The sequence below is a fragment of the Leucoraja erinacea genome, chromosome 14 (assembly GCF_028641065.1).
Source record: "Leucoraja erinacea ecotype New England chromosome 14, Leri_hhj_1, whole genome shotgun sequence".
In the NCBI taxonomy this organism is placed as follows: domain Eukaryota; kingdom Metazoa; phylum Chordata; class Chondrichthyes; order Rajiformes; family Rajidae; genus Leucoraja; species Leucoraja erinaceus.
This window is the reverse complement of record NC_073390.1, coordinates 48,885,090-48,909,861: the sequence shown is the minus strand read 5'-3', so window position 1 is coordinate 48,909,861 and position 24,772 is coordinate 48,885,090. Positions and strand designations below refer to the sequence as shown.

Genomic DNA, 24,772 nt, shown 5'->3' with positions numbered 1-24,772 from the left:
GCACCCGCTGAGTTTCTCCAGCTTTTTTGTGTAACCTTCTTTTTCTATCCTGCGTCCTGGACAGGCAAGGGGGTATCCCCATTGCATCATCGTAGCCGCCGCGTTGACGTCACTCTGTCGCCCATTGTGACGTCGTGACCACCCACCCCCCCCCGCCACGGGGGAGGGGTTGGGTCAGTGGAGACCCCAGCGTTCATATTGTTCGCATTCCGCCAATCACTGCGCAGGACGGCGTTCACCCGCGTGGCTTCGTCGTGAGGGCAACGAGCAGCGTGAGGAGTCTCCATAGCGACCGCTTCCCCATAGCCCCACCCCCCACTCACCCAGCCCCTCCCCACCCCCCCCCCCCCACGCGCGTTCCCGTTGCCAAACAAAAGGCGGTTGACTGCGCGCGCACCGCTGCACACCGGGCAGAGGGGGCGAGCGCTCGTCAGGAGGGGGGGCGGACAACACCGGAGCCCGAGGTGACAGGAAGAAGCCATGTTTCGTGAAATGGAAGATGATCCCTTTTTCTCGTAAGCGGGTCACAATATTAAACCCGGTGCCCTGTCCCGACCAAGCGCGGAGAGGAGAGTGGTGGGGGTGGTGTAGGAAGGTGCTCCAGATGCTGGTTATACACCGAAGATAGATAGACACAAAGTGTTGGAGTAACTCGGCATTCTGAAGCAAAATGGAACCAAAGGTGCTGGAGCGGTTGACGGCGCTGAGCCAGTACTCGCTGGAGTTTAGAAGAAGGGGGGGGGGGCCTCCTTGAAACGTGCCGAATAGTAGTGAACGGCTTGGATAGAGTGGATGTGGAGAGGATAGAAACAGAAAACAGGTGCAGGAGTAGGCCATTCGGCCCTTTGAACCTGCACCGCCATTCAATATGATCATGCCTGATCATCCAACTCAGTATCCCGTACCTGCCTTCTCTCCATACCCTCTGATCCCTTTAACCACAAGGGCCACATCTAACTCCCTCTTAAATATAGCCAATGAACTAACTGGCCTCAACTACCCTCTGTGGCAGAGAGTTCCAGAGATTCACCACTCTCTGTGTAAAAAATGATTTTCTCATCTCGGTCCTAAAGGATTTCCCCCTTATCCTTAAGCTGTGACCCCTTATCCTGGACTTCCCCAACATCAGGAACAATCTTCCTGCATCTAGCCTGTCCAACCCCTTAAGAATTTTGTATGTTTCTATAAGATTCCCCCACAATCTTCTAAATTCTAGCGAGTACAGGCCGAGGGGGGGATGGAGACCTCCTTGAAATGTGCCGAATAGTGAAAGGCTTGGGATAGAGTGGATGTGGAGAGGATGTTTCCACAACTTGGAGAGTAGGACCAGAAGTCATAGCCTCTAAATTAAAGGACATTCCTTTAGGAAGGAGATGAGGAGGAACTTCTTTAGTCAGAGGATGGCGAATCTGTGGAATTCTTTGCTACAAAAGGCTGTGGAGGCCAAGTCAATGGATATTTTAAAGCCAGGGATGGATTGATTCTTGATTAGTACGAGTGTGGAGTTATGGGGAGAATACTCCAATGAACTGCAAATGCTGGTTTGATAGGATGGGTTTAGAGGGATATGGGCGGGACTTGTGGGTGGGACTAGTGCAGATGGGACAAATGGACGCAAAATGCTAGAGTAACTCAGCAGGTCAGGAAGCATCTCATTTTGGGTCAGGAGCCTTCTTCAGACATACTGTAGTCTGGACCCTTCAGATTGATTCAAGATGTGGTAGATGGGGGATCTTGGTTGAGATGGGCAAGTTGGGCTGAAGGACTATTTCCATGTTGTATAGAAATTAGGTGATGGAGTAGGCCATTCGGCCCTTCCAGCTGCTCCACCATTCAATATGATCATGGCTGATCATCCAACTCAGTATCCCATACCTGCCTTCTCTCCATACCCCCTTATCCCTTTAGCCACAAGGGCCACATCTAACTCCATCTTAAATATAGCCAATGAACTGGCCTCAACTACCTTCTGTGGCAGAGAATTCCACAGTTTCACCACTCTCTCTGTAAAAAATGATTTTCTCATTTTGGTCCTAAAAGACATCCTTAAACTGTGACCCCTTGTTCTGGACTTCCCCAACATCGGGACTAATCTTCCTGCACCTAGCCTGTCCAACCCCTTAAGAATTTTGTAAGTTTCTATAAGATCCCCCCTCAATCTTCTAAATTCTAGCGAGTACAAGCCGAGTCTCTCCAGTCTTTCTTCATATGAAAGTCCTGCCATCCCAGGAATCAGTCTGGTGAACCTTCTCTGTACAATATGACTAAGAAACACACAAAGTGCTGGACCTTAATTCAAAGGGGTTCTCATCCCTGGAGGACATGGCCAAACAACGATTCACTCTAAAAAAGGGTCCCAACCCAAAACAACGGATGGAGTGATACCTTTTGAGACATGTTTTACCTTACATTACCTTTGGAAACAATGGATGAAAGAAAGGAGGAGGGGGAATCCTTGCTGATGAAGTTACACTGTTACTATGTTGTTAAGACAAGAGACCAGAGTTGCTGGAATCTTCAGCCAAACATAAAGTGCTGGAGGCACTGATCACGTCAGGCAGCAGAGAAAATAGGCGCAGTAGTAGGGGTGTTCGGCCCTTTGAGCAAGCACTGCCATTCAATATGTGGTAGATGGGACATCCTGGTCAGGGGGTTATAATTCTGACATCGATATGTCAACTTTCAATTGTGCTGCTTTGTCAAGATACGGTTGTATATCATATTCTTGGTTGCTACGTTAGGTTGAAAAGATGGAGCCACTGCGATCCATATGAATTGTGTTTTGCCCAGGAAGGTCCATTCCCTTTCCGGATGCTGCCTGACCTGCTGAGTTCTTCCAACACTTTATTTTGTTAAAAGTTGAGCATAGTTGAGAGAGAGTGATTATTTGAGAACATGGTGAGAGGTATGGAATAAAATAGTACTTAATGGCCAAGATTGAGATGTCTCCATGCTTCTTGGCTGCAGTAAGCCACCATTCCCCCAACATGCCTGCCCACTATTGAACACACTTAAATGTTTCCCGCTGTTGTTCTGCATCACAATGTGGTAACATTTAAGAAGCTGAAAAAATGATAAGGCCCTTGGGAGTACAAAGAAAACAGGAAACAACTCAAACAGGCAATCTGTGGGACCAAAGGAGGGTACAAAATGTAATTGGCGAGTTGAATGAAGGAAAATCTCAAGGCAATTTATATCTGGTTTAAACCAAGAGGGTAGCTCAGGAGAGGGTAGAACCATTTTAAGGACAAAGGTGGAAATTTATGACGAGCAAATAGAAGTGGATGAGGCATTAAATAATAACTTTGCAACAGTATTTACCAAGAAGGAGGACATGGAGAATAGTGAGATTGGTGTGGAATATCCAAATTTATCAATCAATCAATCAATCAACCTTTATTGTCATCTTGCAAGCAACAGTTGTACAATGCAAAATGAAAAGACGTTTCCCAGGGAATACCGGAGCATCGCACATGAAATTTAAAACATTTCACACATAATAACACTAAAAACAATCCAGTCCCTGATGGAACAGTATAAATAGTTAAAAGCAGGTAAAACAACAACGTTAAAATACAGTAAAACCAATCATAAAAATGTCCGGGGCAGCTGATTTGAGTGGCCAGTGCAAGTTATTAAAGTGGCCAGTGCCAGTTATTAGTGTCCGTGCCAAGCCGCAATCAGGTGACTGTGAGTACAGAGTGACTGTTTAGCAGCCTCACACCCTGTGGCAGGAAGCTGTTTAGCAGTCTTGTAGTCCGGGCTTTGACGCTGCGATATCTCTTGCCTGATGGCAGGAGATCCAGATGTGTGTGGAGGGGGTGCAGTTTGTCCTTAGCAATTCTCTGAGCTTGTTTCAGATAGCAGCTCTGGAACAGTTCTTGTACCGAGGGTAGGGAGACGCCAATGATCCTCTCTGCTCCCCTCACTACCCTCTGCAGAGCCTTCCTGTCCGAGCAGTTGCAGGTGGAGTACCACGTATTTATACAGTACGTGAGTAGACTCCACCGTACACGGTTGGTCGACAGATAGCACAATGGGCTAAGAGTTCGGCTGGCAACCGGCAGGTAGCCGGTTCAAATCCCGCTTGGAGTGCATACTGTCGTTGTGTCCTTGGGCAAGACACTTCACCCACCTTTGCCTGTAATGGAATGTTACGGCGGCAGGCGCGGGCACACCGCGACGCCCTGTGTCTCCCTTTCAAGGGAGATGCTAAAAATGCATTTCGTTGTCGCTGTACTGTACACTGACAATGACAATAAATTGAATCATTTCATTTCAATTGAATCATTTCAATCATTACACCTGTAGAAAGTCCAGAGGATGTTGGTGGGGAGTGAGGCCTGTTTTAGTTTCCTCAGGAAGTGTGGTCGCTGATGGGTCCGTTTGACGGTCCCAGTGGTGTTCCTGGACCAGGTGAGGCTGTCTGTAATTTGCACACCGAGGAACTGCCAAAGTATCGCGCACCAACCACCAACCTGGACACAGTGCAGCAGAGCCACTGTCGTGCCGCTGCCGATCGGAATGCCTGTTGATGTTTAGTAGCGAGTAGAGTGTTTAATTTGTTCATGATATATGTATTCTTATTTTTATTTATTTTTTACTGCACACTGAATGGACACTGGATGAGCAACATTTTTTTGTTTCCTCTGGGTATGTGAGTACTCAGGAAAATGACAATAAAGATATACTACTACTACTATACTACTACTTTATGCTCTCCACTCTCTCCACTGTGGTGCCACTGATGTTGAGGGGTGTATGTTTTGGCTGCGCCCTCCTGAAGTCGACAACCATCTCCTTTGTTTTGTCGACATTTAATTCTAGATTATTAAGGCCTGTTGATATCAAGAAGGAGATGTTGGGTCTCTTGAAGAACATTAAGGTGGATAGGTCCCCAAGGGCCTGACGGTATCTGTCGGAGGTTATTGACAAATGCAAGGGAGAAGATTGTGTGACCTTCGTCCAGTTATTTGCATCCTCCCAGCCACAGGTGAAGTCCAAGAAACCTGGAAAGTAGCCAATGCTGCATCTTTGTTAAAGAAGGGAAATTGGAATAATCCATAGGCGTGTGAGCCTTACATCAGTGGTAGGAAAGTTATTGGAGGGGATTCTTAAGGATAGGATTTACTTGCTTTTGGAATAACATGACCTTATAAGGAATAGTCACCATGGATTTGTGTGTGCAGGTGATATCTTACAAACGTGATAAAGTTTTGAGGAGGGAACAGAGATGATAGCTGAGGTTAAGGCAGTGAATGTTATCTACATGGACGATGGTAAGGCAGTTAACTGGGTAGTAACGTCATGGTATTAATCCAGAAGATTAATGCCCCTGCCCCACTTAGGAAACCTGAACGGACACCTCGAGAGACTTTGCTCCCCATCCAAGATTTCCATGCGGTTCCTGGTGGTTGCAGGTTTTTGCCAGAGGTTGCAGGTTGCAGGTAGGGAGACTGACAAAAACCTCCGGGAACGCACGGAAACCTTGGGTGGGGCACAAAGTCTCCAGAGGTTTCCGTTCAGGTTTCCTAAGTGGGACAGGAGCATTAGACACATGGGATCCACAGTGATATACACACACACACACAGTGCAGGAGTAGGCCATTCGCCCCTTCGAGCCAGCACCGCCATTCAATGTGATCATGGTTGATCAACCCCGATATAGCCATATATATAAATGATTTGGACAGGCTGGGTTCATTAGTAAATATACAGATGACACAAAAAAGGTACAGTTGTGGACCTTGAAGAAGGTTATCAAAGGATACAGCAAGTTGGAGATAAGGATTGAGAAATTGCAGAGTGAGTTTAATCTAGAATAATATGAGGTATTGCACTATGAGACATCAAGAGTAAGAGAAAAGTATACAATAAATGGCAGGATCCTTGGGGGACATTGATGTTCAGAGTGATCTTGGGATGTAAATCCATAGCTTCGTTAAAGTTGTAACGCAAGCAGATAGGGTGGTAAAGAAGGTGTAGGGCATGCTTGCCACCCATGGGGCTGTTGATTATAAAAGTTGGTAAATCATGTTGCAGCTCTATAAAACTGTATGAAACAAAAAGCTGGAGTAACTCAGCTGGACAGGCAGTATCTCTGGATAGAAGGAGGGTTTTTTTCAAAATTTAAAACCTGAACGACCCATTGTTAACCATTATTCATTATCATGTAAACAACATTTCTGCATAAATATTATGTTTGGAATATTTCTAGGTTTTGAGATGTTAAGCCATGCTGGCTTTCACCTTGCGTGGCTTCAAAATGTCCATATATGTTAGCTCAGAGCTTACATCAGACTCCATTGGAGAAATAAATACTTAACTTATAGTAGCTGCTTTGAAAGTGCATTTTTTAGCTTATTAAATGTTTTGAACGCCCATGTCAAGCTCAAGACTCAAACAAATTTGCTTGAAATTAGCCTGCAGAGTTATTTAAATCTGTCACAGCTTTTATTATCAATATTCTTTTTTGATCTTGGGCAGAATGTTGATTTTGTGGAGTGTATTAATATGGGAGTAGTTATGGTATAGGGTTTGCAAAGAGTTAAACCTTGCCAACTTCTGCAAAACTGCAAATTTTAACTTCTACTAGACCAAGTGATCATATTGAATGGCGGTGCAGGCTCGAAGGGCCGAATGGCCTACTCCTGCACCTAATTTCTATGTTTCTAAGTGGGACCCGTTGGGTCCAGTCCCCTCAACGTGCGATTGTGGGGGGGTGGGAGGAGGTGATAGGCCTGCGGCATCGCACTCACACTAACCAGCTCCCACACACACTAACCACCCCCCCCCACACACACACACACACACACACACACACACACACCACCTTGATATATTAATATTATTCATTCGCTCCTTTTACCCTATCCCCCGCCTTATCCACTCACACATAGCCCCCAACTCGCAAGCACGGTTAGAGAGGGAGAGGGGAGAGGGAGGGGGCACCACCTCCCATAGGGAGGTAGTGAGAGAGGGCAGAGAGACAGGCAGAGACGGGGCAAAGAGGGCAGAGAGGGAGGGGGCACCACTCACCCATAGGTCCCAATACTCACCACTCCCTAGAGAGAGGGGGGCAGAGATGCAATTTTACACAAACAAACAAATACACATGTAAACAAACACACACACACACAAAAATACATCCACATACAAGATCAGACTTTTAATAGTTATATGATAACATCATCTAACTTTCTTCAGTTGATGGAGCTCAGATTCCATTGTGTTGGCTTTGCAGTTTAGTGTTTTTCCTGTTTAAGAATACCTTAGCATCAATCATTGAAATCTAATTTGAGAGTATTTGTAGAACAAAAATTGCCTATAATGACGATAAGATTTTATTTTTGTTCTTTAATATGTCAAGACTATTAGATGCATCAATTGAGACACAACCTCAACACATTCAAGGTCTTTTATTTGTTGATACGGGAAAGAATGTTAACTATATGGTTTACTATTTGTGTCTTATAAAATGTGAGTTAAAGTCTTTTTATAAAGCAGTTAAATTAATTACAGTGACAATTCTATTATAGCTTAAAGTTTCATTTTCATCCCCATTTTAGAGACCCTTTTCATTCACATCAGGAAAACCTTCGTCAGTTGATGTCCAGTTTTCCTGTTCAATTGGATCAAGACCTCTTGGTAAATTCCCCAGGTGGGAAACATCATCATCATCGTCATCATCATCATGCTCATGAATGCCCAAAACCGAAATGCCCAAAGGAGGCTCCAAAGCAGCCTAATGAGGTATGAAAATTATTATCTATTCTAGTTGAAATTCATTTGTGTGGAGCATTGGAAATGAAATTCGGGGATGGTGAAAGGCTCAAGTGTTCAAGTTCAAGTGAGTTTATTGTCATGTGCCCCTGATAGGACAATGAAATTCTGGCTTTGCTTCAGCCCAACAGAACATAGTAGGCATTGACTACAAAACACATGAATAAATAAACTGATAAAGTGCAAATAACAGATAATAGGTTATTAATGTTCAGAGTTTTGTCCGAGCCACATTTAATAGTCTGATGGCTGGGGGGGAAGTAGATATTCCTGAACCTGGTCGTTGTAGACTTCAGGCTCCTGTAAAGATGAACTGATTTTCCATTAAATTGGCAGCTTAAATAATATTTCTTTAAATATGTAACTGTTAGAAATGTTTTAAAGTCTTATTGACAATAGTTAATGTTTTTGAGTGTGAAGATGGATAAGTCTGATACTGGCTTGAAATTATTTTTTAACAATGGTATTAGAATGTTTGATGGAAGTAATGTATGCTGAATCTATTCTTCAGGTTGGGAAGGAACTGCAGATGCTGGTTTACACTGAAGATTGACACAAAATGCTGGAGTAACTCTGGAGAAAAGGAACAGGTGATGTTTCGAGTCGGGACTCTTCTTCAGACCGAAGAAGGGTCTCGACCCGAAAAGTAACCTATTCCTTTTCTCCAGAAACGCTGCCTGAGTTAATCCAGCAATTTGTGTCTTCTATTATTGCATTTAAATCTTCTATTTAAAGCCTTTGCTACATATAAAATTTGATTGATACTCACTTGTGCCATTTTACACAGTATTTTTTCAATTTCAGCCTCCATTCACAATAGACAATGGGTGCAGGAGTAGGCCATTCAGCCCTTCGATCCAGCACCGCCATTCACTGCGATCATGGCTGATCATCCACAATCAGTACCCCTTTCCTGCCTGCTCCCCATATCCCTTGACTCCACTATCTGTAAGAGCTCTATCTAACTCTCTTGAAAGCATCCAGAGAATTGGCCTCGCTGTCTTCTGAGGCAGAGAAACCCGCAGATTCACAACTCTCTGGAGAAAAGGTTTTTCTTCACCTCCTTTCTAAATGGCCTACCCCTTTTTCTTAAACTGTGGCCCCTGGTTCTGGACTCCCCCCCCCCCCCCCCCCCCCCCCCCCCCACATTGGGAACATGTTTCCTGCACCTAACGTGTCCAATCCCTTAATAATCTTATATGCTTCAATAAGATCCCCTCTCATTCTCCTAAATTCCAGTGTATACAAACCGAGTCGCTCCATTCTTTCAACATATGTCCTGCCGTCCCGGGAATTAACCTTGTTTACCTACGCTGCACTCCCTCAAGAGCAAGAATGTCCTTCCTCAAATTTGGAGATCAAGACTGCACATAGTACTCCAGGTGTGGTCTCACTAGCACCCTGTACAACTGTAGAAGGACCTCTATGCTCCTATACTCAACTCCTCGTGTGATGAAGACCAACATGCCATTAACTTTCTTCACTGCCTGCCTTCACTACCCAAGTGAGATCAGTTTTCGAGGTGGGTATGTATATTCAAGTCAGTGAGATCAATGAAATTGACTTATGGATGGTTCAGTTGCCGGATAACAGTTGGGAAGAGACTGCTCGTCAGCATTTCAGGAGAACACGGAGAGAGGTGACGTTTAGGGCCGGGACTCTTTTTAAACTGGGATCGTCGCCTATCCATGTTCACTTGAGATGTTGCTTGACATGCTGAGCTACTTCAGCTCTCTGTGCCTTCTTTTGTAAACCAGCTTCGACAGTTCCCTATTTCTTCATCCTCTGACTCTAATTGTAAATGTAGATTGCAATTCCCGAGGATAGAAATTACAAATAATAGTCATATTTTGCATTTTAATGCATTCAAATGTGAGTTATTTTATTTGCTCCCTTCATCTGTATTTCTAATCTTCATTTATTGTGATGACATAATGTTTAATTAAAATGTGTTTTCTGATTTGCGATGTGTAAGAATGGTGCCCATTCCATTCCTTACCCACTGACTATTACATCTAACCAGTGAATTACTCAACATAACTGTAGATCATTCTGCTATTGTAATGTAGTAACTACCTGTATTCATGTTTTCATATAATATGTATTGTGTAAAATAGAACTTGCTGCATTTAACATAATTTCCTGGTTATATCCCTTCTATGATGTTCTTCTTAAAAATATTTTTTTGTGTGTTTATTCAGGGTAACTGCTCAGTGGATCCATTCAACCAGATGATGGAACAAATGAGGAGAGACATGCTTGAAATGCAACGCAACATAGTAAATGCAACTTGGGAGCAGATAACCAAAAACTCATATTATCCCTAATTGTAGCCAAATACTAAAGTTGCCTGTTGAATGATTTTAAATTATATCTTGTGACTATGGTTTAATTTAGTCTAAGCTTCTAGAAATTTCTGGTGTATTGCTTTGCTTAGCAGCCTTCGCTTTCAAAACAGTGTACTTTTTTTCCCTGCAGAAACATGGTCCTTGCAGTACTGATGACCATACTTTAAACACCTCTACTGTAATGAGTTATGCAAAAGTGGGAAATGAACCCCCCAAAGTGTTCCAGGCTTCCACTCATGTACATCGTGTTCCTGGTGGAGTAAGTATTCTGAATTGGAAAATTCCTCTATTGATCTAAACCATGCTGTCGAAATATGTGAAAGCATTATTTTATCATTTACATTTCTATATGGTACGAGTGGATTCCACGATTTTGTGGTCGTATGTCATCTTGATTTTCTCTGTTGTGCTCCTGTGGTCATTATATTTATGTATCTGACAGGCAAATTTGAGTTCAATGTTGACTAGTCTACAGCTTTTATTTCCCTCATGCTAACAATCAAATTGGGCGAGGTTTATTCTCCTGCAGTACTTGCTAAACTGAATCAATCTCACTAGACAAAATTTGCTGATTAGCTCTGGGCATTGACGGAAGAGAGTTGATCATGCCTGGCTAAAAGGTAAAATGTTGGAAATTAAAGAGAACCACTGTGGATCTGAATCAGAGACTGGCTATGGGGGACACAAGAAGGAGATGTACGTTGTCGTTTATTGAGTGTGGAACACATGTTGGCCTGGAACCATTCATATTCTTCTTGCGTATGGCGTGCACAGCCTAAAATTGTTGGACAACTTGTTCTATTTGATCTTATTTGATTGTGCACACCGGGTTGATTGCATTTGTCGACCCCCACTCCCACTTATACCAAGCACCTTAGCACTTTGTCAGTGATTTACTGGTGATAATTCTATTAAGCACCATGAGAAAAGTAAAGTGTTTAGTTCCTTTAAAGATATTGGACTAATTAATAATTTAGGAATTTTTCAGATTAGAGAGACGAGACGGGCAGTGAAAGACTCTGAAACTGGAATTGAAAAGTTATCGATTGGCCATCACATTAAAGACCGTGCTCATGTTATTCAGAAATGTAAAAACCAGAGAACAGGTGATGAAGAAGTTGATCAAGAATTTATCAACCTACATGAAGGTGAGGCAACTCCTCTCTCCGACAAGAGTTCAGCAACATCCTCTCTCACTGCTCCCCCCTCTGTGATTCCTCCTTACATTCTATGTCTGTCCCGCCCATTCCCCTGACATCAGTCTGAAGAAGGGACTCGACCCGAAACGTCAGGAATAGGTCTGCAGCAATTTTCCATACTTATTCCAAAACAGCGGTGGCCATGTCATATTTGGCAAAGAACGTGGCTGAGATTTAGAGACACAATAAACTGCAGATGTTGGAATGTTGATTAAAACACTGGAAGAACTCTGGCAGGTCAGGCAGCATCTGTGGAGGGAATAGACAAGGGAAGTTGTGGGTTGGGATCCTTCTTCAGACTAATAGTAGTTGGGGGGCGGGGGGGGGTGAAGAAAACTGATAAAGAGAGGTGGGGGCAGGACCAAGTCTGACAAGTGGTGGTTGAGATTTAGTTAACCACCTAATGTATGATCCATGTGCAAGGAATAATAATATGAGAGGATTCAATGTATTTCTACTGCCTTCATATGTTTCAATCTATTTTAACACGTGAACCCTGAATAATGCTCAGGAAATTTGCTTAAAAAGAAAACACAGAGCAGCAGCGTATTCCAGAAATGAACCATGATATTTCCATTATCCTGGGTATCACTGGGCAGAAAACTGAACTGTGAAACTTGCATTTGAATCAATAGTTTCCACTTTATTCTCACATTCATCACACAAACATACATACACCAATTTGGATAATACATGTCTCTGGTCTCATAATGAACTCGGGAGAAACAGGTGTCATTGTTTCTTTTCTTCAAGTGTATATTTTGTAACCACATTCACTTTTTGCAGATGATGTGCAAATCTTTGACCAAGAGTGGCAGGAAAAGGTGTCAAAGTATCTGCCTCCTGGAACACACACAGTTGGGCTTCACGATGTTAAAAAAGCTATGGAAGGACAAAGGTACATTAAGGCCTGTTGTTTCTTTACAGGATAATTTAAAATAATATATAATATAACCTAGTGCTGAGGTAGGAGTTTAAAAGGATTAATAATTTGGACCTGTATGTTTTGTTCATTGACGGATGCTTTTACTTTAAAAGTTAATTATAATTAAAAAAATAATAAAGTTCAAGAAAAAATGCTAACCAATAACAAAGATCTTAGAGACACCTGGAACTGCAAATGCTGCCATTTTAAATGGAGGTGAGTGAAAAGTGGGATGTGGAAAAGGACAAGATGAGGCAAAAAGTCATGGTGAGGTGCAATATCATCATAGAAGCCAGTGATCACAGCATCTGGTATTGATAATGGAGATTTGCTGTAATCTTTGTCAGTGATGATGGCCATGGACATGTCTTTGGTAAAAATGTTGATGCCCTGCAAGACCCTGTAATTTATGCATCAATGCCAATGTGGAATGGAATATGACATTTGGGTTATAAATGGTCATTATTTCTCAAATTTTCATTGTGAGACTGACATAAGCACTGCAAGTGATTCGACGCTAATATATTCACAAATAGTGCCAGAGAAAAATCTACCACCGTCAGAGGTCTGCTCCTGGCAGCCATCCATTCTAATTTCCTCATGGCAAGGCTTCCATTGGAAACAAGCAATGCCATGTTAAAATATGCTGAATTTTAGGCATGATTAATGCATGGAGAATAAATGTGCTGATGGACCTATTTTTCAGACTTTGCAGTTTTTCAATCTTTTTGTACCCTACCTGGAGTGATGAACAGGGCTATTTTTATATCTGCCATTCTACCACTCGTATTTTTTAAAAGCCTGAGATCCATTCTATTTGGGCCTGGTGATTTATCCATGGACTCGCACAGTGTGGAAACAGGCCCTTCCGTCCAAGTTGACCACACCGACCAACATGTCCCATCTTCACTAGTCCCACCTGCTTGCATTTGGCCCATATCCCTTTAAACCTGTCCTGTACCTGTCTAAATGTTTCTTACATTTTGCGATAGCACCAGCCTCAACTACCTACTCTGGCAGCTCATTCCATAGGTTAAGGTGAGAGGGGAAACATTTAATATGAACTTGAGTGGTGAATTTCTCACACAGAGGTGGTGCACAAATGGAATGAGCTGCCAGAGGAAGTAGTTGAGGCAAGTACAGTAACACCACTTAAAATAATTTGGACAAGTACTTGGATAGAAAATGTTTAGAGAGATATGGATCAAGTGCAGGCAAATGGGACCAGCTTGGATGAGGCATCTTGGTTGGCATGGACGAGGTAGTCTGAACGGCCAGTGTTTAAAAAGCATTGTTAACATAATGAAAAGAACATCAGAAGATCATTACTATATAATATTTGACATCAATCCACATAAAGGGTTACCATGCAGATGCATTAAGAGAAACAGGGGTGTATTTTGCGGGAGATATTTTTGGTTATTAGTGCTTGGACAGCTGAAGACAATGCCACCTCCACTGATCAAAATAATGACACAAAAGATGCCCAAAACTAGAGGAATATCAAGATTACAGGACTTGGACAGTTTTCAGAACCAAAGCCCTTAGCAATATTTACATCAAATTGCTCTGAAAATATCACCAACAACATGTCCTAGCCCAACTACATTGAAAGTACACCAAGAACTTTGCTCCCTCAGAAGAATAAAGAAACTTGGTATGTCAGCAGTGACTTACCAATTTGTATTGAGGCACCATAGAAATCATCTTATCCAGATGCCTCCATCACAGCTTGATCAAAACTGCTAGTGATTGCAGAATGTTATCAATTTCAGCCACCATAAAAAACAAGTCCCCCCCCCCCCCCCCCATCCATACTTGTTGCAAATGATACCATAGGTATCATTTTACCATAATGGTAAAAAAAAAGTAGCATACAAAAACAGTTTTTCACTGTTTCTCAGTACTCGTGACAATAATAGGCCAATACCAAAACCATATCTATGGAGTAACTGAAAGCAAGAAAATAAAGACTTTTACATTGATTTAGCAAAATGAATTTTGACTGAGTACGCCATCATAATGCTTATTTCGCAAACTTGCAATCAGAGGTGTGAAATTTGTTCATTTTGGCATGTGGCAAAGATTAATCTTCAGTATAAAACACTTAAATAAATCAAAGAATTCCTTGAACACCATAAAAATGTAGCATAAGGAGAAAGTCAGGAATTAGAACAATTAGATCTGGCTGTTTTTGATTGATTCAGCTTCATCTACCTACCCTTTCATATCACTCTTTATATTTCTGTTCAAGAATATCCTAATGCTTCATGAAACTTGTATACCACTTAAATAGTATTCCCTGTCAAAAGTTCCAAAAGTTTAGTGATCTTAATGTTGCAAAGAAACAAACATTATTTCTAACTCCTAACATACTGTTTTTTAAAATAAAAACAGAAAATGCTGCCAACACGTAGCATCAGTGGAGGGAGAAACAGAGTTAACGTGTCAGGTCGATGATCTTTCATCAGAACTGGAAGATTTTAGAGATGAACAGCTTTTAAGCAAGTACAGAGCCAAAGCTCTTAATTTTCAATTGTACCCACCCAATACTCTTTGAGCCCTTCATCGTAGTAAAGAATTTGCCATTCCTCTTTAACATTTCAATTAAACTACCTTTCTATATGTTTTTCAAACTTAAGTAAAGCCAACATTTATTTTAACCATGCCTTGTAATTTTTCTTTCTGAACCGCAAAATCATTGCTGCTTGGCTTTGAATTTTCTCGGGAACAATAACATTTGCATGACATAAGGAATGGAACATTGCACTGAAATCCACAGTCGGATCAATAGATCAGATAGTGTCACTATAAAGTGAATTGCTTAGTATTCTGTCCATCTGTCATGTTAGTTGATTTTCTTTTAAACCTACAGTGGCTCCTGCAGACACATTAATTGCGTAGCACAATGCCGCAACTGGCAGAGCTGCTGCCGCACGGGGCCAGAGACCCGGATTCAATCCTGACCTCTGATGCTGTCTGGCTGTTGTTTGCATGTTCTCCCTGTGACTGCGTGGGTTTCCTCCGGGTGCTTTGATTTCCTTCCACATCCCAAAGACGTGCGAGTTTGTAGGTTAATGGGATTATCTAAATTGCCCCTTGAGTGCAGAGAGTGGATCAGTAAGTGGGATAACATAGAGCTATTGAGAATGGGTGATCAATGGTCATTATGGGTTTAATGGGCGGAAGGGCCTGTTTCCATGTTGTATCTCTAAACTGTAAAGTAAATGTTATGTTTAAATTAACAGCTTGTAAAAAATTCCCAAACAATAAACATGCCTTTGATTATTTTTTGCCAGTCAATTGTTCATAAATAATATATGCAATAAATACATTTGATCGTTTTCTGAACAGTATCATACAGCATGCAGAGTCGTGAATAATCAATGTATTTAAAGGTGGCGTAATTTCATAATGCTTTCCATGAACACGTATCTTCTGACTCCCATGTCCCAAAAATTACATTTTATTGTTATTTACATTACTTAAATTCACTGAACAATTGTGACTGATGAAGCAATATTGTCGACACTATCGTTTGTTTCCATGGCAATATATCTTTATTATATATTTTGTACAGATTAAAACTTCATTGTTAAATCATTTGAGGCCATAATGGCTGAGGAAGTGAAGTTTGAAACAATTGCAGCTTTTATGAATTTAAATGAATAAGATATTATTGCAGATTTTAACTAAATCAGAACTTTGACAAAAATACATTTACCACTTCAGAATCTATAAAATATATTGATTTAGATTCCACTCTCAAGTAACTAAAATTAACTACTGCTGCATTTCAGGGTAATGTACTGAAGAGAACTTAAAAAGTCTGATTGAAATTATACATCATAGGGACAGTTAAGTTCCAATCCTTTTGACTAGTTTCATAAATTCTTCTTTCGACTAGTTTTTGACAATTTGAGAGAAAGCATTATTCATGTCATCAGTCAAAATGATATAGATATCAACAAAAAAATGTTTGATCTCATGTGCGTGAATGAAAGTAACAAAGTACTGTCTTATCTTCACTTTCAGGTCAAAACATGGAAGGAGACAACCGATGTGTCAAGTTATTCCTCCTTCTACTTGTATGTGCCCTGACGGGAATTCTCCTGTTGGAAACATGAAATCAAGAAATGGAAGAATATGAGTACTTTACCAAAACTACTTGGCTCGGGCAATTATTGTTCAGTACCAAGGCTGTGCTTTTGAGTGTTAGCTTAGTTCCTCTAGCATACTTCAGTTCACCTCGAGCCTTAGGCTATGTAGTCCCATAACTTGCATTTCATTTTTGTCATCAGCAACGTGTACCAAATAAAAGAAATGCATTTTATAGACGTTAAAGGTTAAATATCTACTGAGTCAAGTTAGGCATCCAATAAAGTAGGCTTCAGACTTACTGGTGATGTAGGAGATTTGATCAATTAATATCCTGTCAACGCAATTAGCATTGATTTTTCTTGCACTCTTTATACAAACCTGCACAGTGTGTTATTTGGAATGATACTTTTTAGATGGCATCAGTGGGATGAATTCATAACTTCATAAATCATAGGATCAGAATTAGGGCATTGGGTCCACTTTGCCATTCACTCATGGCTTTCCTTCTCAACTCCATTCTCTGACCTCATAACCTTTGACAAGTCAAGTCAAGAGAGTTTATTGTCATGTGTCCCAGATAGGACAATTAAATTCTTGCTTGCTGCAGCACAACAGAGTATTGTAGCATAAATACAGAACAGTTCAGTATGTCTATAATAGCACAGACCATATATATACACACATAAATAAACAGATAAAGTGCAATAGGCTGTTATAGTTCAGAGTTTGTTTGATGGTGAATTTAATACCCTGATGGCTGGGGGGAAGAAGCTGTTCCTGAACCTGGATGTACCAGATTTCAGACACCCTTACTTATCACGAACCTGACAATTTCCACTTAAAAAAAATACCCAATGATTTGGCCTCCACAGCCATCTGTGGCAAAAAAATCCACAGATTCACTACCCTCTGACGAAAGAAATTCTTCCTCTTCTCCTTTTTAAATGTACGTCCTTTTATTCAGGGGCTGTGCCCTCTGATCCGACCTCTCCCACAAGTAGAAACATCCTCTGCACATCCACTCCATCCAGGCCTTTCACTATTAGGCACGTTTCAATGAGGTGCCCTCTCATCCTTCTAAAATCCAGCATGTACAGGTCCAGTGCCGTCAAATGCTCATCATACTTTAACCTAATTATCCCCGGGATATTAGGTCTGTAACCTTCTATGCATATGGGTGGCTAGCTTCCAGCAGTAATTTTACTGCATTATAGACCCAGGAAAAGTAGATGGTCTGTTGTGTCTTCAGGCGCTCTTAAAGTGGATGTATCATATCTGTCAGTTTGGTCAATACGAACAGCATCACTGTCAGGACATACTGTGGCATCAGAAAAAATTAACTGGTCTGAAGAAGGATCTCGACCTGAAACATCACCTACCTATTTATTTTCTCCAGAGATGCTGCCTGACCAGCTGTTATTCCAGCATTTTCGGTGTGAACCAGCATCTGCAGTTCCTTCCCACACATTAACTGATCTTATTTTGACAATCTTCACATTTCTCTTAAATAAGAGAAATGTATGACACTTTTCCAGCAGCACCATCAATAATTTTTAACCAGACAATTCTTTTGTAATATCTTCTTTCAGTTACAAATGCACTCCCAAAGCTCTCAGACCTGAAATTTCCTTACTCCCTTTCTTGCCTGAAGAAAGTTATAAAATCTTTCTATTGGACCTCATCTATTTACCTTGACAGGAAAACTATGATGTTTTTAAGGTAATACTGCAGATCTTGTGGGATGTCATCTGTAGATTTGTGTCACTCATACTGTGACTCTGCCCACAGGCTTATTAGAGAGCTCTCTCTCGCTCTTAAGACTAATTATGCATGCTGAGATGAAAGCTCGTTGACTTACCTCTGCAGAGTTGCTAATAAAAGGCTATGGATTCGAATCACTTTGTGAGCTTGATCTTTATTCAACATGGTGTCAGAAGTGGGATACGAACCCAAGCCCTGAATATCCTCAGTTGAATGGGCTGCCTGAACGTGCCGTCAGGAGTGCCAGACAATTAATGGAACGATCCCACAGAGCAAAATCAGATGTGTACCTGGACCTACTCAACCTGCGCAACATCTCCCGCAACCCTATCTTGGGTTCACCTGGACAGCGACTGTTGCCAAGGCAGGCCCGAGCCACATTGCCTGTGGCGAATCGGGCACTAGTCCCGCAGATGGTCCCACTATCTGATGTCCAGTCCAGGCTGCAACAAAAGCACGACATTCAGAAAGGGTGGTATGACAAAACGAGCAGACCGCTTCCACCATTAGCCGAGGGGCAAGTGGTTCGTCTGCAAACTGACAAAGGTCATGACCACATTACAAAGGTCATGAGCGGGCCGGCAGAAAGCGCCGGTTCTGCTGTCGGGTCCCGGCGGCCGCTCGCAGTCACCCGAGCTACTTCCCTCCCCGGAAGTGGCAGCCAGTTCTGCTGTCTGTGCCCAGAGCACTGCGGCAACGGTGAGTGAGTCTGATATGATCTCCGACCCTCTCCTTCGCAACATCCTGACGTCCCCGCATCTTTAACCCCTGGCGCAGACTCTCCACACGCTGTGAAAGGAACTCTCCCTCCAATTGGACCCTTGAATTAGTATTGTCATTCAATAAGATGACAACTGATTCAACGTCCTGGTGTGCTCCCGTTTTTCCCAACATCTCTCCACCTGCATTCATCCTCCGTCCCCCATCTATTCAGTAATTAAAAAAATGAAGGAGATTTAGAAGCCTTGGGCAAATTGAATTGTTACTTATTTTTTATTTTTAAGGAGAGAACAATGCGCATGCGCAGTTTAAGATTTTTTTTTAAAAAGCCGCCTGCATACCTTGAGTAATTACTCACGGCATGTGTTTTAAAAGGAACTGCAGATGCTGGAAAATCGAAGGTACACAAAAATGCTGGAGAAACGCAGCTGGTGCACAACAGCATCTATGGAGCGAAGGAAATAAGCAACGTTTCGGGCCAAAACCCTTTGAAGGGTGTGGCGGGGAGAAGAAAGGAAAAAGGAGCAGGAGGTGCCTGAGGGATGGGAGGAGACAGCCCGAGGGCTGAGGAAGGGGAGGAGACAGCAAGGGCTAACAAAATTAGGAGAATTCAATGTTCATGCCCGCAGGATGCAGACTCCCCAAACGGAATATGAGGTGCTGTTCCTCCAATTTCCGGTGTTGCTCGCACTGGCCATGGAGGAGACCCAGGACAGATAGGTCGGATACGGAATGGGAGGGGGAGTTGAAGTGCTGAGCCACCGGAAGGTCAGGTTGGTTATTGCGGACCGAGCGGAGATGTTCGGCAAAACGATCGCCAAGCCTCCGCTTGGTCTCACCGATGTAGTTGACATCTAGAGCAGCGGATGCAATAGATGAAGTTGGAGGAGATGCAGGTGAACCTCTGTCACACCTGGAACGACTGCTTGGGTCCTTGAATGGAGTCGAGGGGGGAGGTAAAGGGACAGGTGTTGCATTTCTTGCGGTGGCAACGGAAAGTGCCCTGGGAGGGGGTGGTACGGGAGGGAAGAATTGACAAGGGAGTTACGGAGGGAGCGGTCTTTGCGGAAGGCAATTTTCTTCGCTCCATAGATGCTGCTGCACCCGCTGAGTTTCTCCAGCATTTTTGTGTACCTACAAAAAAAAGTCTGCTTGGTCATTGCAAATGTAAAAACAAAACTGAAGATAGACACAAAAAGCTGGATTAACACAGTGGGTCAGGCAGCATTTCTGGAGAAAAGGAATCGAGACGTTTCGGGTCGAGACCCTTCAGACTAAATTCACCCATTCCTTCTCTCCAGATGCTGCCTGGCCAGCTGAGTTACTCCAACTTTTTTTGTCTAAGGTTTAAACCAGCACCTGCAGTTCCTTTTTACATAAAAAAAGAAAACGATCTCATCGACCATGGCAAATCCCCCCAAAAAAAAGACTAACTTCTTAGTCACGTACTGGCCCCGATAGTTGATGTTCCCCCTTGCGCCACTCTCTATGGGATCTTTGCTTTGGATGGATGTGCTGTATCTGAACCCAAACCAATTTGGAGCAGAAGAGGGCATTCGATCCAATTTGAGATACCAGCTACCAAGACAGATGTGTGCAGCAATTCGTTCTTCCCCCGCACAATTAAAGCATGGAATAATCTTCACCCTACCATAGTTACCTAACCAGATACAACTAAATTTAAGGTAGCTCATACTTCCCAAAAAACCCTTTCTGGCTTAAGTCTTCCCTCCACCAAAGATCCTATAGCGGAGCAAGATAGCTTACTCCTGCAAAACAAAGATCCTATAGCGGAGCTGCTATAGGGTGGTTGCACGAAAGGTCACTGGGTCATAGGGCTCGATGCACGGAGCCGCTAAATCCAACTGGAAGACATCCGTCACTTCCGGTATATGTTATTAATGCTAGAAACGCGTACTTTCCTACTTGTTAAAAAACGCCAAAATGTTGAATTTTTGCGCTGAAAAAAATTGTGGGAGTCGGGGTAAGTGTGAGAGACATGTACCCAACTTTAGAATTCCAAACTTGAAGTGAAATGAAGGTATAGTGAAGCGAGAACTGAAGGGACTACAGCAGCTAAAGTGCTTGGTAAACATTGAAAATATTGGGACATCGCGTTTGCTCACTGCATTTCATCAAGTAAGGCATTATTTGTGTTTTTTCTTGATTCCTTTGGCATCTAAACATTCTCAGAAGTGATAAATCTGGCTGTAAATTTTTCTTCAGATGCGTTTTCCATTTGTATGTAAAATCCCACGAGAACCATGGGCGATTTAAAAAAATTACAGCCAGATTTATCACTTCTGAAACTTTTTCGATGCCAAAGGAATCAAGAAAAAACACAAATAATGCCTTAGTTGATGAAATGCAGTGAGCAAACGGCCAATGTTCGCCAAGCACTCTGGCTGTTGTTGTCCCTTCAGCTCTCGCTTCTATCTACCGTAATTTCTCCTCACTTTTGGAATTCTGAAGTTGGCTAAATGTCTCTCACGCTTATCCCGATTTCCATAATTATTTACAGCGCAAAAATTGACAATTTCAGCGGTGGGGTTTTAACGGGCCCGCTACGCTGGAAACAATGGTAAGTGCCTACCTGCAGTTCATCGCCTGTAATCCATTTGGAGTAGCGTAGCAACAGTACGGGTCATGGGTCGTGACCCGACTGCCGTGAAACCTCCCTATAGGGTCAGTCTGAAGCAAAGATCCTATAGCAGAGTATAGCAATAGGATCTTTGGTCTAAAGAAGGGTTTCGGCCCAAAACGTTGCCTATTTCCTTCGCTCCATAGATGCTGCTGCACCCGCTGAGTTTCTCCAGCATTTTTGTGTACCTCCCTATAGGATTTTTGCCCTCCACCACCTCCAGTTTAAATTCCATTTGGAATATTTTGGAGGACCAAGAGCCAAGGTGCAGGCAGCAGCAGCAGGCGGGTGCAGGAGGCAGCAGGAGGGTGCAGGAGGCAGCAGGAGGGTGCAGGAGGGTGCAGGAGGGTGCAGGAGGCAGCAGGAGGGTGCAGGCGGGTGCAGGAGGGTGCAGGATGGAGCAGGAGGCAGCAGGAGGGTGCAGGCTGGTGCAGGAGGGTGCAGGCGGGTGCAGGAGGCAGCAGGAGGGTGCAGGAGGGTGCAGGAGGGTGCAGGCGGGTGCAGGAGGCAGCAGGAGGGTGCAGGCGGTGCAGGAGGGTGCAGGAGGGTGCAGGGGGGCGGCAGGCGGGTGCAGGAGGGTGCAGGCGGGTGCAGGCGGCAGCAGGCGGGTGCAGGAGGCAGCAGGCGGGTGCAGGAGGCAGCAGGCGGGTGCAGGCGGGAGCAGGAGGGTGCAGGAGGGTGCAGGAGGGTGCAGGAGGGTGCAGGAGGCAGCAGGCGGGTGCAGGGCGGGAGCAGGAGGGTGCAGGCGGGAGCAGGAGGGTGCAGGAGGGTGCAGGAGGCAGCAGGCGGGTGCAGGAGGCAGCAGGAGGGTGCAGGAGGCAGCAGGCGGGTGCAGGAGGCAGCAGGCGGGTGCAGGAGGGTGCAGGAGGCAGCAGGAGGGTGCAGGCGGCAGCAGCAGCAGGCAGGTGCAGGGGCCATGCCGGCCGGCGGAGGGCGCAGCGCTCGGAGTTTGACGAGGACGCGGGTGTGCGGGCGGGCGGGCCGACCTTGTCCTGGAAGCTGGGGGAAGCGGCGGCGGCGCGAGGGAGAAGCGGCGGCGGCGGTACCGGGTCTTTGGCCATGCATCTGTTGAAGGCCGCCCTCGCCTCGGGGCGGAGACGAGCCGGTTTACGCTGTATCCGCCAGGTGAGCGCCGGTGGAGGATGAGAGAGACCTCAGTGACAGCGGGTTGGTGGGGAGACGGCGGGACAACGGGGCCGACACGGACAGATAGATCGGCCATGATTGAATGGCGATGGTACACTCGATGGGCCGAATGGCCAGATCCTGATCCTATCCCTTTGTGAGAGCGAGGACCGGCCAAATCAATGGGTATTTTAAAGTTGGAGATTGCCAGATTCTTCATTAAAGGTTCAAAGGTTCTTTGCTGTCAGTGTGGCTCAGGATTGCTGTGTGTGTATGTGTGTATATGTGGATATGTGTGTGTGTATATGTGTGTGTGTGTGTGTGTGTGTATGTGTGTGTATGTGTGTGTGTGTGTGTGTGTGTGTGTGTATATGTGTGTGTGTGTGTGTGTGTGTATGTGTGTGTGTATGTGTGTGTGTATATGTGTGTGTGTATATGTGTGTGTGTGTGTATGTGTGTGTGTATATGTGTGTGTGTGTGTGTGTGTGTGTGTGTGTGTGTGTGTATGTGTGTGTGTGTGTATGTGTGTGTGTATGTGTGTGTGTGTGTGTGTGTATGTGTGTGTGTGTGTGTGTGTATGTGTGTGTGTGTGTGTGTGTGTGTATGTATGTGTGTGTGTGTGTGTGAAATGAAGAGGCTTTGAAACCATCATTAGTTCATAAATTTAAGGTGCATAATTAGAAACATATACAATAGGTGCAGGAGTAGGCCATTCGGCCCTACGAGCCAGCATTCAATATGATCATGGCTGATCATCTAAAATCAGTACCGTGTTCCTGCTTTCCCAGATTAGTCAGGGTGTTTGGGATTATGGGGAGAAGGCAGGAGAATGGGGTTGAGAGAGAGAAAGATAGATCAGCCATGATCGAATGGCGTAGTAGACTCGATGGGCTGAATGGCCGGTAGGGCTCTTTGGCCATATGGATCTTAGGGTTAAAGGTATCAAGGGATATGGGGGGGGGGGGGGGGGGGGGGCAGGAACGCTGATCAGCCATGGTCATATTGAATGTTGGTTCGTAGGGTCGAATGGCCTACTCCTGCACCTATTTTATACGTTTCTAATTATGCGCCTTGAATTTATGAACTTATGATGGTTTCAAAGCCTCTTCACACACACAGCAATCCTGAGCCACACTGACAGCAAACCAAGCTTTCGTTGCAACCAGGTCTGCTCACATAGCAGAGGTTTCGGCATTCACTTTGGCTCAAGGACACTGGATTTTGTTTGCCTGTGCAGTAAAGAGCTGAAATCTCAAAGAGCAGCAAGGTTGGACCCAGAAATGAAGGCTCAAGGTGTAAAGAATGGCAGAGTAGACGATGGGCTGAATGGTCTAATTCTGATCCTATAACTTGTGAATTATAAAATAGCTTATCTTCTGACTCAGCCTGAACAATGTTAAGGAATGCAGATGCTGGAAATCTGAAATAAAAACTGAAAGTGTTGGAAACATGATTAATGGAAATGATTAGTACGGGGTTATGGGAAGGAGGCAGAATGGGGTTTAGAAGGAATGATAGATCAGTAATGATTGAATGGCAGAGCAGACTTGATGGGCTAAATTGACTAATTCTGCTCCAATGTCTTATGGTAAGAGTCAGACACCATTGGTGTCACTGGCAACATGCAGCTGTCTGCCTGCTCATCGGGCAAGGTTTGGATCCTCAGGATGGCGGGACTGTCATAGGTTGATAGAATGGAGCTGCTAGGCTTGTATACTCTGGAATTTAGAAGGATAGATCTCAAAGACAGGAGTGAAGGGATATGGGGGGAATGCAGGAACGGGGTACTGATTGTGGATGATCAGCCATGATCACAGTGAATGGCGGTGCTGGTTCAAAGGGCCAAACCCACAGGACAGGCAGAGCCGCGCTGGAGCCAGCGCCTCATCCCCATGCCGGCTACAAGCCCAGGGTCACGCCATACACCCCCGGACAGGGACGGGACACCCGGGAGGGGACGGGGACGGGGACGGCCCAGCAGCAACTCAACAGTGCCTGCAGCACCGGAGACCCGGGCCCGACCCCGACCACAGACGAAATGCAGGCCTGCACACAACGCAGCCCCACAGCTGCCGAGAATGTTTATAGCGAGTGACTTATGACCTGGGCATGCGCAGTTGGAATACCAAACTCGCTTATTCAACATCTCGCCCGGACGTTTGGCGAAAAA

The 24,772-nt window shown here is 44.0% G+C and overlaps 2 protein-coding genes across 2 annotated transcripts in view; both read left to right on the top strand.

Moving 5' to 3' along the window:
• Nucleotides 1–223: 223 nt before the first annotated feature.
• Nucleotides 224–18,267, top strand: mlf1 (myeloid leukemia factor 1). Its single transcript, XM_055646384.1, has 7 exons — nt 224–515; nt 7,569–7,752; nt 9,984–10,061; nt 10,261–10,389; nt 11,119–11,278; nt 12,116–12,227; nt 16,290–18,267. The coding sequence occupies exons 1-7, from the start codon at nt 481–483 to the stop codon at nt 16,402–16,404; spliced, it is 813 nt and encodes a 270-aa protein (XP_055502359.1). The 5' UTR covers nt 224–480; the 3' UTR covers nt 16,405–18,267.
• Nucleotides 18,268–22,449: 4,182 nt separating this feature from the next.
• gfm1 (G elongation factor, mitochondrial 1) overlaps nt 22,450–24,772 on the top strand; it is a 52,332-nt gene continuing 50,009 nt past the window's right edge. Inside the window, exon 1 of the mRNA XM_055646378.1 lies at nt 22,450–22,602. Within this exon, the coding sequence (XP_055502353.1) occupies nt 22,537–22,602 (66 nt within the window). The 5' untranslated portion in view covers nt 22,450–22,536. The remainder of the gene's footprint in view (nt 22,603–24,772) is intronic.

Bases quoted from the DNA above. Each gene is read 5' to 3' on its own strand.
- mlf1 (XM_055646384.1), top strand. From the start codon at position 481: ATGTTTCGTGAAATGGAAGATGATCCCTTTTTCTC. The intron at 516-7,568 runs GTAAGCGGGTCA...TCCCCATTTTAG, and splicing joins GAAGATGATCCCTTTTTCTC to AGACCCTTTTCATTCACATC. The intron at 11,279-12,115 runs GTGAGGCAACTC...CACTTTTTGCAG, and splicing joins ATTTATCAACCTACATGAAG to ATGATGTGCAAATCTTTGAC.